Source organism: Pistacia vera, unplaced genomic scaffold, assembly GCF_008641045.1.
Source record: "Pistacia vera cultivar Batoury unplaced genomic scaffold, PisVer_v2 Contig146, whole genome shotgun sequence".
Taxonomy (NCBI): domain Eukaryota; kingdom Viridiplantae; phylum Streptophyta; class Magnoliopsida; order Sapindales; family Anacardiaceae; genus Pistacia; species Pistacia vera.
This window is the reverse complement of record NW_022195532.1, coordinates 884290-895503: the sequence shown is the minus strand read 5'-3', so window position 1 is coordinate 895503 and position 11214 is coordinate 884290. Positions and strand designations below refer to the sequence as shown.

General features: G+C 35.2%; 1 protein-coding gene across 2 annotated transcripts; it reads right to left on the bottom strand.

Annotated features, from left to right (window-relative positions):
* Positions 1–6338: 6338 nt before the first annotated feature.
* On the bottom strand, positions 6339–10925 carry LOC116123864 (actin-related protein 2/3 complex subunit 4). 2 transcript variants are annotated; one of them, XM_031409607.1, is made up of 8 exons: positions 10780–10925; positions 10622–10687; positions 10461–10513; positions 9276–9303; positions 8527–8601; positions 8195–8299; positions 7233–7322; positions 6339–6586 (listed from the first exon to the last, which is right to left on the bottom strand). In XM_031409607.1, exons 1-8 carry the CDS (start codon positions 10780–10782, stop codon positions 6497–6499), a joined length of 510 nt encoding a protein of 169 aa, XP_031265467.1. In that variant the 5' UTR covers positions 10783–10925; the 3' UTR covers positions 6339–6496. The 2 variants fall into 2 exon arrangements, with proteins under 2 accessions (XP_031265467.1, XP_031265468.1); XM_031409608.1 differs by lacking the exon at positions 10622–10687.
* Between the last annotated feature and the right edge of the window lie 289 nt (positions 10926–11214).

Here is an 11214-nt window from a genome sequence, read left to right as displayed (position 1 = left end):
ATTAGGCGGGGGGTAGGGGAATCTTCAAGCACTGCAGCCCGTACCTAATAGTACGGTACAACGTAATTAAGATTGCTGTATTGCTGTTAGGGATGTTGCATGGAGGAGTCTCTTTCCCAGCCTTACCGTGATTGTAGGTTGAGTTGGTTGGAGTGTTTGCCTGGAACTTGGCCGTGACCGTTTGAGGAATCCGCGTAGAATTCAGCCGCTCCCGCCCTAGGCTGAAGAATCAGTTTCTTTTTCTTTCTTGCGTGGTACGGGCCCAGTTGAAACAGTTTACATTGAGTTTTAGATGATTTTTCCCATAGGGGGGTAAAAGACCATTCTACCCCTGATTAGCAAGAAAAGTGAAGTAAACTGTAAGAAATTTCATGGAGAAATAGCTTTAGTGTGGGGTTGGTGTAATGAATCAAGGATATATGATGGAATTTCCAGGAACAGCAAGGTGCCAAAAAGGGAAAGGATGGTTATAAAATGAGTAAAAAAGGGTGAAGTGGAATAAACCCTTCATTTCCCCACTTTCACAGAACCATCCTATACCCATTCTATCTCCTCAATTTCAATCTTTCCAAAGATTTCTAAGTGAAGTTTAAGGGAGTTTTGGGTAATTTTAGTAGAGCTTGAATTCTAAAGCATACCTAAGGTTAAGGATTCCTGCTTAGATGTGAGTTTTGTTATAGTTGTATGAAGTCTTATATTGTTGTTATTGGTTACAGTGAGAGAGGAAGACAGACAACCAAGGAAAGGAGAAGTGCTTAGAAGAAAGTCACTTATTCACAAAGTAAGTAAATCCAATCGTTTTTTTTAAGTTTCCCCCAAGTTGAGATTTAAGAACTCCTTTGAGTAGAGATGTATATATGAATGAATGAATGATTGTGTATGTATTATATTTGTTGAGATAAGATGAGATTAGATTATAGTTATTGATGAGTATGGAATGTATTGGAATATGAGAAGTGTTGAGATTTTATGGTGTTGAGTTGAGTTTTGAGTGAAGTTGAAGGGAGTTTGAGTAAACCCTATAGAAGTGTTTCTTTCATTGACAGGACTTTAGAGTTTATGAGGGAGTTTTCTCCCATATTCGGAAAGTTCAAGAGAAGAGAAGAGTTATTGTTACAATAGAGTTTTATATGCACATGAGTTGTATGATAAAATGTTTGAGTAAGGCATGAGTAAGAGTAGAGAACCTTAATTATTGCTACATGGCATAATTGCATTTCATGAGTGCATTAATGAGCATGAGTCATCCATATGCATTAAACTGCATTAGAGAAAAAGAGTAGAGAAAGAGTAGAGAATTTGAGTATAAGCTACTTTAAGAGTAAAGAGAAAGAGAGAGTGAGCACTAGAGAATAAAGAGAAAGTAGTGTTAAACGAAAGGTTTGAGTAGGTTGTGCGATGGGGAACCTGTGAGTAATAGGTAGAGTATTCCCGCATGTACGCCGCATTGAGAGAGCGGCATGAGTATGAGAGAGAGAAGTGGTGTAGCCCGTGAGAGTGCATGCGGATGAGGGCTATACCCAAGAGTACTCGAGAGAGAGATAGATTATGTACTCACATGGCCAAGGGTTTCGAATCAATGCATAACCGAGTCCGATCGGCTAGAATGAGTAGCAGTCACATAGAGCATGAGCGAGTCCCGACTGTGCCTCCGGTAAGATGAGGCCGTGACTTGGGTTATGAGAAAGAGAAAATAGAGAGAAGTATAAGAGAAAGAGTAAATGAGCATTGTAAGGAAAGAATTAGAGAGAGAGTTACGGGGTTAGATGATAGAGGATTTGCTTACTGAGCATTATTTTGGTGCTCACCCTGTTGTTTCCTATGTTTTGTAGGATCTAGGTGAGGACATGGTCGGATGGGCGTCAGCAAGTGAAGGGAAATGGCTACACTGTCCACCTTGTTTTTGATAGTTTAGTACATGATACGAATTTTGTATAAAGAATGTATACGTTTAATGAAAGAAAAATTTGGGCCCAACTTTTTATGCTACTTTACATGTATTTTTACTATGTATATTTTAAAAGAATATGAGTAGAATGGAGTTGTTACATATACTACCATCCGTTAGAGGATTTATTCCATAGACACTAGGGTTACCATCCATATGGAATCCTCTGGTGGGTCTGTCCAGTGAACTTGCCTCTAGCAAGCACCTATGTGTTTCACCAGGTTGTCGGCAAAAAACCTTGACAAGTGAGATCAGTCACTGTCTTTCGACAAGGTCCTTCAATACTATGATAGTCTTACTGTATTATCTGTGTCCTTGGTCAGAATAATACTAGGGCTACGAACATTTATAGAATGGCCACCATATGTGATCATAGGGTTCTCACTATCCAGATTTGAAACACTTGATACCCTCGTTACGGTTCTACCATCCTAAGGACATATATCATTACATACACGATATAGAAGAATATGTCTTTTATTGATAAATAAACATTTATTACAGAGTCAATTTTATAATAATTGATTGGCTCTAGGGCACCTACTCTAACAATAAGTTCATATGCACTTTTACAGGATTGTTTAATTTGAGCCAATATTCTGAAACCGGATCAGAAGATGACTCAGCCAAGTGGCTGGTTTTCGGTTTGAACTAGAGCTGGGCATTTGGGACCGGGTCCAAAAACCTTGCCCAAAAACTCGGTCCTAGCAGGCCTGGTCCCAAAACCGGACCAGGCCTAAAGGCTCAGGACCAAATCCTTTTGTTTTTTTTTTTTTTAATTTTTAGTCCCTTATATAATTACATAAAACCCCCTATAAATTTTGAAATAAACAAAAATTGTAGGGGTTAACAAAAATTTTACAAAATTAATTTTTTTTTTTAATAACCGTTGGCAACAACCAACGGTTATATAACTGTTGGCTGGCAACCAACCGGGGGGGGGGGTGGCGCGGGGCTTCTCATTCTCTCAAACTCTCTACTCTCTACTCCAAATCTCCAATCAAATTCTCATTCAATTTATATTTATATTTATAATTTATTCATATTATTATTAATTTATTTATATTATTCAATTTTTTCTTTTTTTCAATATCATTCATATTATTATTTATTTATTTTTTCATTTTAATTATTTATTATTTTATCATAAATTCATAATGGATTCCCAAAATGATGCATTCAAAGGATCATCCACAAATGAGTTTTACATTCCATCCACCGAGGAAATGGAAGGATTCTCACCATTTCCTCCAAAGGCAGTAACTGCAATTCCACAACCACATTCGACTAGGACGAGATGCAGTCAAACACATGCGAGCTACAACTCAAAGGGCACGGGCCTAGCCCAACCCCCTCGACCATCAAAGAGGGTCATGTCCGATGTATGATGACACTTCACCAAATCAAAACAGCCAAAGACAAATGAGGAGGGGGGAGAATCGTGTGGGGTATGTAATTTATGTGGAACCATTATTGGCGCTGAGAATGGAACTTCGACAATGCGACGACACTTGGAGAAGAAGCCAACCTAAATAATGCAGCTGTCCGGTACATCTTCAACTAGATCAGGTAGGCAAATTCAAACTCAACTTAATTTTAATCCACAATCCTCAAGTCTCTCAACATGACAATACAATGCATGTGTTGCACGAGAGAAATAGCAAGATTCATAGTTGCTACGAACTCTCCCATTTGTTTATCTGAAAATCCTTATTTTATTCACATGATTAAAACTGCATTTTGTCCAGCTTATACCCCTGTTAGTTGAAGTACAAGTAGAAAAGATATACTAAAACTTTATAACAAAATAAATAATAAACTTAAAAACGAATTTCAAAATTTTAGGAATATATCTATTGCACTTACATCAAACATATAAGCTTGCAGATCAAAAACAGATTTTTTAACTATCACAATATATTTCTTAGATCATAATTGGGGTTTACAACAAAAATTGATGGGTTTTAAACCATTATATGAAAAACATAGTGCTGACATTATTTATTTTACAATTTTTGAAGTTTTGCAAGAATATTTATTAACTGCGCTAACGCTTGATAATGCAGCTGCTAACACCGCGACAATCGCTTTATTTGAAAAGAGATTGGATCCGCGTGGGTGAAGCAAAATTTTTCACCAGATGTGCTTGCCACATCATCAATTTGATTATAAAGCAGTTTAGAGGTATACATTCGAAGAGGAGAGGGTGCACACGACTATCAGATTTATCGTCGGCGGTAGCAATAAAAAATGGCAGGAGTACGTCAATATGTGGCAAGAGGATCCACCGGCTCGACCTTTAAAGTTACGTACGACATGCCTATCCGTTGGAACTCCACCTCTTGATATTGGAAAAAGCTTTGCCACGTAAGACAAATTAGAGTTTCGTCAACCGGAAGAACTATCTAGAGGAAAGAGTCAGCTATGAGATGGGCGGCTTGTGAACTTTTTAATTCATTCTAAAAATTTATGATGATCTACTAATACATTAAGTGATATTTTACTTCACATTGCTAAACTTTTGCTAAATATAGATATAATGACGTTTTAATGGAAATTGTTTCAAGATGGAAGAAAAATACGAGAAATATGTTAGTATTCCTTCTTATAAGGTTAGCCTTGTTTAGACTCCTATTTAAATTACACAGTAATTAACTGTATAATTACTGAGATAGGCCAGCATTTAGGACATGATTATACGTTTTATTTGACTAACCTTAAACAAAAATTTGAAAGCCTTTTTTCTTTATATCAGAACAAGTATAATGGAAGTGGAAGTGGAACGTTCAGAAAGACGATCAGGCCTGATGCAGACCTGTCAAAGATCGAGCAAGTTGAGTATAGGGAACATGGCGGAAGTAGCTGCTCCAGCTGTACATACATGGACCAAATGAGCTTAATCGCTACTACAAGGTGAAACTGTGCTAATGATGATGAAGGAGAAACGTGAGATGGATATTCTTCAATGGTGGAACAACAATGAAAGTCGATTCCCCATTGTAGCCCAAATGGCAGTGACATTTATCTGTGCTGGTTTCTACAATTGATCCGAGTTAGCTTTTCAACGAGTGGCCGGATTGTTGAAGACAGAAGATGCTCTTTAAACGATGAGAAATTGAAGTGATAACGTGTTTTAAGATTGGACTCATGTAGAAGAAGGACTACAACAGCACCTGAAGATCCCGAAATACTCGAACTCTTTAGGAATACAGATTTTAATGATTTAAACATTGCTGAGATGAAGATGAATAATTTAATTAAAAAAATATTAATTGTTTATTTGTTGAAGTGTGAATGGTGAATATTACATTTATGTTAAAATTAACATAATTTTTTTATTTTTTTTATTTTAAAATTAATTAAACTTTTAAAAACTTATTAATCACCCTAAAAATTACTAAAACCCCCAACAGATTTTATTTCGCCCCTAAAATATAAAAAAAGATAAGGGGGAAAAATAATTTTACAGGCCATAGGACAGTCCTGGGACCGATCGGGTCTTAAAATTGCTCATGGGCCTAGGACCGGTCAGGCCATAAGCGACTGTCCCAAATGGACCAGTCCTAAACGGGCCCAAGCTAGGCTGCTTGGGACCGATCTTGACCAAGTCTAGTTTGAATGGTCCAACCGACGAGTCAAACCAATGACATCAGCAACTATATATAATATACCTTTCTCACTTCTAACCTCATTCTCTTTCTCTTCTTCTCCTTCACCTCTTTTTTTTTTTTTTTTTTTTTTTTTTTTCTTTCTTTCTCCGTCAACTTCTCTTCTTTTCTCCTCTTTTTATTTTCTCTTCTTTTCTGTTATCTTCTTTTCTTCTGCTTCTTCTTCCTCTTGTCCTTAATTTTTTTTTCTCTCCCTTTCTCCCAGTCATCTTCTACTTCTTCTCCTTCATCTTTTTTTTTTTTTCTCTCTCCTTTCTCCTCGTCCTTTCTCTTTCTTCTTTATGATTAAATTTGCTATTTAAAGTTGAAAATGTCAATGAAGGACGGGGAGATGGGGTAAAATGGTTTTAGGGATTTTGATTCAATAGACGTTTGCTGCCAGACCGATTGAACCGAGGGTCTAACACTGTTCCCACGGTCCAACAACGATTTAAAACAGTTAAATAATAATATGTTTTTTTGTATCAATAAACTGGAATCTTAAACGAAACCGATCGGACGATCTAACAGGCCAATCGGTCCGATTTTCAAAACATATTTTGAGCACACCCAAAATTTTGAAAAACATAAAAAATAAAAAAACAGAAATTATTGATCCCAGAGTTTATAATATTACACGGGAGGTTTTTTATAGTTTCTAAAAATCTGGGGGCACAAAATTAAGCAATCTCGCAGGCGGTATAAAATAAACCGCCAAAATAACCTTTCAGTAGACATTTTAGTTCATCTTCAACCGCTTCATACATTTACAAAGATCCTGAAAGTACATAAACAGTGAAGAGATACATCTTGAAAGGTAATGAATATAATTGACAAACTTGATTCATACAATGGTCAGCGACCTAAAATCAGAGAGCCAAACCACAGAGATTTCTAATCTTCAAACGAATTGCTTCAGAAACTCGGTAGCCACCAGCCTTCCTCTTGTGTTAACCGACATTTTCAATTCACTTATCTCTTTATCAATGTCCTGCAATTCCATGAAAAATATTTAGCCTGTCTGCTGTATAGAATTAAAGAAATAAAGCACATGTATTCACCATATCTAAATGGTAATCAAAACATTTATTCACATGGTTGAATCTCAAAATTGTCCAATCACATTTAAATATTTTTAATCCAAGCATAGCTGGTTTTCACTGTTTCCCCAAAAAAATTTATAGCAATAGCCAATGGACCAATTACTCGGCAAAATTTTAAGTTGCAAAAGGGTTTCTGGGGAAGAAAAATCTTAATAAGCCAGGCTTTTGCACATCCAATAGTCAGCCTCCCCTGTGCCTGCCAACTATTACTAAATTTTTGCAGGCAAAAAAAATTTGCGTATACAACGTACAATACTGCCCAGCATAGAGTTCTTAACAACATTACATGAAACTTTGAAGCCTGCTCTAACAGGAAGCAAGTTAAAGGGGACACCCATTTGATTGACACCCCTAGTTAACATTATAAGAATACTACTAGCTGTAAAATGTTTGAAGATATCCAAAATTTAATGAGATTGTTACTATATGTGAAATCAATTAATATGAGATAATTAAATGTGATCCACTGAACAAATTCTAGCAAACAATCAAGTGGTAGGGAAAAGCTAGTAATAAGGTTGAAGGAATTCTTGCCTCCATGAACTGCACAATAAAATCTATAAGCTTGTGTTTCTGCATCTCTTCACAATGATAGTTTGTGATGAGAAAGCTGATGTCATAACCCTGCAAAATGAAGGCCAATTAATCAAAAAAACATGTAAGTGCCACCAAGAAAACATATTAAATCCAAAGCAGAAGAATATAACTCATTTCTACATCAAAGCTAAGATATCTGTGAACCTAAATTATTATCAGACACCTGATTTTATAGATTTAAGAACAAAAAAATATCATTTGTACACAAAAGTTAACCAAAAATTTCAACAGAAACAACATACCACTAAAAATTTCACATGAGATTATGCGAAGCCTAAAGATCAACTAAGTGCTGGCATAGCAATGCATATCACCACTTTGATAGTGTGCAACTCATAAATAAGTTGCACATAATGTAGACTGGCTACACACATTACGGAAACACAATACAACACAGAAAACATGAAGCTATGCCAAATGTATCCTTGATTATTAATTGGCATAATCAAACACGATAGCAGTAAATTTTGTGTTGCTGCAAGCACAAAAGTTCTCAAGACGCTTATGTTGGAGAGCAATTGAATCCATAAGTGCAATACATTTACATAGAAAGGAATATTGTACTGCAAGAACTCATGAAAACCTTATAGCCCTTCAGCAAAACTATATTGCCATGATCATAAAATGGTTTATTGGAATCAGCATGTTGAACAATAAAAGATTTGAGCAGAAAATGTCTAAATAAAACAAAATCAGCCAATTTACCAAAAGTCAAATTAGAGATCACTTGAATCTCAAGAATAGCATTCTCCTGCCCGTAATTAGCAAGCATCTTACAAATAGCAGAATACCTCTAGATGCGTTGTTCGGAAACTGATGGTTTCTAAGCAAATTGGAAATCATTTGAGTTTGTCTAACAGCATTATGTATCCGAAAAGCATTAAGATAAAACCACATACCTGTACTGGCTTTCTCCTCAACACTTGAAATGCTTCTGCCCTCATTGACAAAAATCTGAGAAACTTTTTAGTTAGTATGTTTTCAAGTTCATCTGCCTGCTTTACCTACAGAACAGAAAAATAACATGTGTATAAGGAGAAAATGGGACACCTGAATATAATTCAAAGTTCAGTAAACTTATAAGGGTGCCAACCATATTTTCAAACATCACGGTTGGCGAAATCCCTATGCTTTGTTGCATAAGCAAGAAGTAACATAAAATAAACAATTCCTTTTTCCAGCATTTGCTGTGTCACAAGAAAGGATCCAATGATAGATGATAAATATTCACCTTCAGGCTTATGCGAAGTGAGTTGATAGATGTTTCAATTAAACATTTTTCAGCTTCATTTCGACATATCAAAATCTGCAACAGTAATTTCACATATGAAAATAAAATCCATAGACAATTAAAATTTACGCTACACAATAACTGCAAAGAATAAATCTTAAAGCTCTTTAATTAAAAAGAAGAGTAAGAACTAATTAGCCCATTTTTGAAATCCCACCTATAGTACAAATGTAGATTCTCCTAACACAACTAAAAACTGAAATTGCAGAACATACAAAAACCATACAGAATATGATTAGTCCCACCAGCTAGATTAATTTTACAATCAGAAGAACGTGATAATCAATTGCTTCAACTACTAATCTTCTATACCAAATTAAAAGATGATAAAGGGTATGAAACATTGTTCATTAAGATAGGTAACATGTATCAAGCATGGAGAGTGTCTTTTATTACACCATTTGGCTTTAAAAATATAGATAAATGTAAATAATAATGTGTATACAAGTTTCAAAGAAGAAGAGATCACGTTAATAAATTGAAAAGGCCCAGTATATTTTATAGTATTCTGCTCAAGCCCCTAAATATAAAATTTAAACTGTTGAGGCTTCCAACATTAGACTAGTCATGGAAACGAAATAGAATTCAAGAAATCGACAGCATCATGAATTTTATGCATTTGGAACTATCAAAATGAGCCACTAAGATGGATGGAACAAAATATATTTGTCCCAGATAATGGTTCTTACAGGATTCAGTAGAAGTTCAGGGCTGGTCCTGCAACATGCAAAGAAAAGATTTAAATCAGCTGAAGAAAAATATGCTATAAGCTGGAAGCAAAAACTGTGACGATGCAGAAAATGCTATAAAAACTGGATCAAGTAGACTAAGCAGCAACGGAAATGCATTAAAGATAAATTTGGAAACAGACCATATGCAAAAGAAAGTACTGTTCAATAATAACCATTAATAGATAGAAATCCCTGCTGAGGGCCTGCAGATGGCCACCAAAAGTTCAAAATTGAATTTCCTGGTTGTAATTGAATTTTCCATGAATCCGTAAATCCAACTTATGTGCTTCTATGATATTCAGAATTAAATTCCTTACAAATATTATGTAAATACAAGGCTTATGTGTAGAATCTAGGAAGAAGAAGCTATAAATGGGCAGCTAACCACCAGACTACATTATTTCTTCAATTATAAAACTAATTTATCATTCAGAGCTAAACCTCAAGGAAAAAGGCTATTTTCATGTACTTTTTTAATATTTGACTGCCTACATAACATAATACGTTGAGTGAAACTTATCATTAAAAATTATCTAAAAAATGTATTCCTTTACGATTTATAATAAGTATTACGTTCATTATTCATACAATGTTTTGGCGATATTCTCACTCTTAGGATTTTTAAAATCAATGTCTCGAATTTCTTAGCATTTATGTTAGCCAAATCAAATCTTTAAATTCCAGAATACCTTTAATTTTTAAATCATTATGGGAGACTTCATAAGCTTAACAGTACATAAAACTTAATCCATGATCTTAAGGAAACAACCTAACTTAATACATGCATGTGCCAGCAAACATGGAAACGAAAATATACTTAGGCAAAATCCAATGTGTATTGTGTAATAAAGAGACTGAGACAGTCATATTTGACTCGACTCGGGATTTTGCAACTAATACCTTGTATTTTATGAACTACAGCAAAATTCAAAGCAATCAAGCAAAGCATTAGATTTCAATATATTCACTCCAATACAAAGCGTAGCCACTTATAAAATTCTAGTGATGTTAATGGAATTTCACAGCGAATCTCGACTTATATGGTGCAAACAAAACACATTCCAACACATACATGATCCAAACACTGCAATAACCAGTATAATTAAGCAACACAAGAGCGAGAAATTGAGGCGGTAAACGTACTTTAACTCAACCTCTGGCTTATTATGTCTTTCAACTTCTTGACAAGGAAAGTTCTACAACAAACACCAAATTTATTTCATGAAATCAATCAAACATCAAATAAACAAACCTAAAACTCTCAATTCAGAGCAATCGCATCAAATTACGACGGCATTTCGTACCTGCAAACACATGGCGGCATCAAGCGTGTTGCGAATGCACGCCAGATACAATCGCAATGAGCTGGCCTAAATGCGATTAAAGATTACGAAACACAAAATTACTCATCAAGAACAGACTATAAACGAGATCCAATCAAGTTTTTGTGAGTAAATCTTACCATGATTACGGAATTGGCTTGACTCCGAATTCAGTGTCTGTGAGATTCTGGGTTTGTGATCGTTTGTTGTGAGCTGCGACCTGAGAAGAAGTGACGTTCAAGTATGGTTAGAGTTTATGACATCTACATCCTTGCAGTTTGGGAAAAGTTTAACTAAACCCAGAGGTTCGGACAAGTACGGTAAAGAACTAAAGATTCGTTTTCTGACCCAAAATCGCCGGCGTAAAAGACATAAATACCCTTCTTGTTACATCAACACAACACAAATCTTCATCTATATTATTGAAATGATGTAATTTATTTGTTATGTTGTCACTAGATGATAAAATATGATGCATTGAGGTAAAACACTGTGAAAATGGTGGATTTTGTCATAATTTTATAATTTGAAACCTTAAAAAACGTATTGTTGAAGATGAAAAAAATTCAACACAC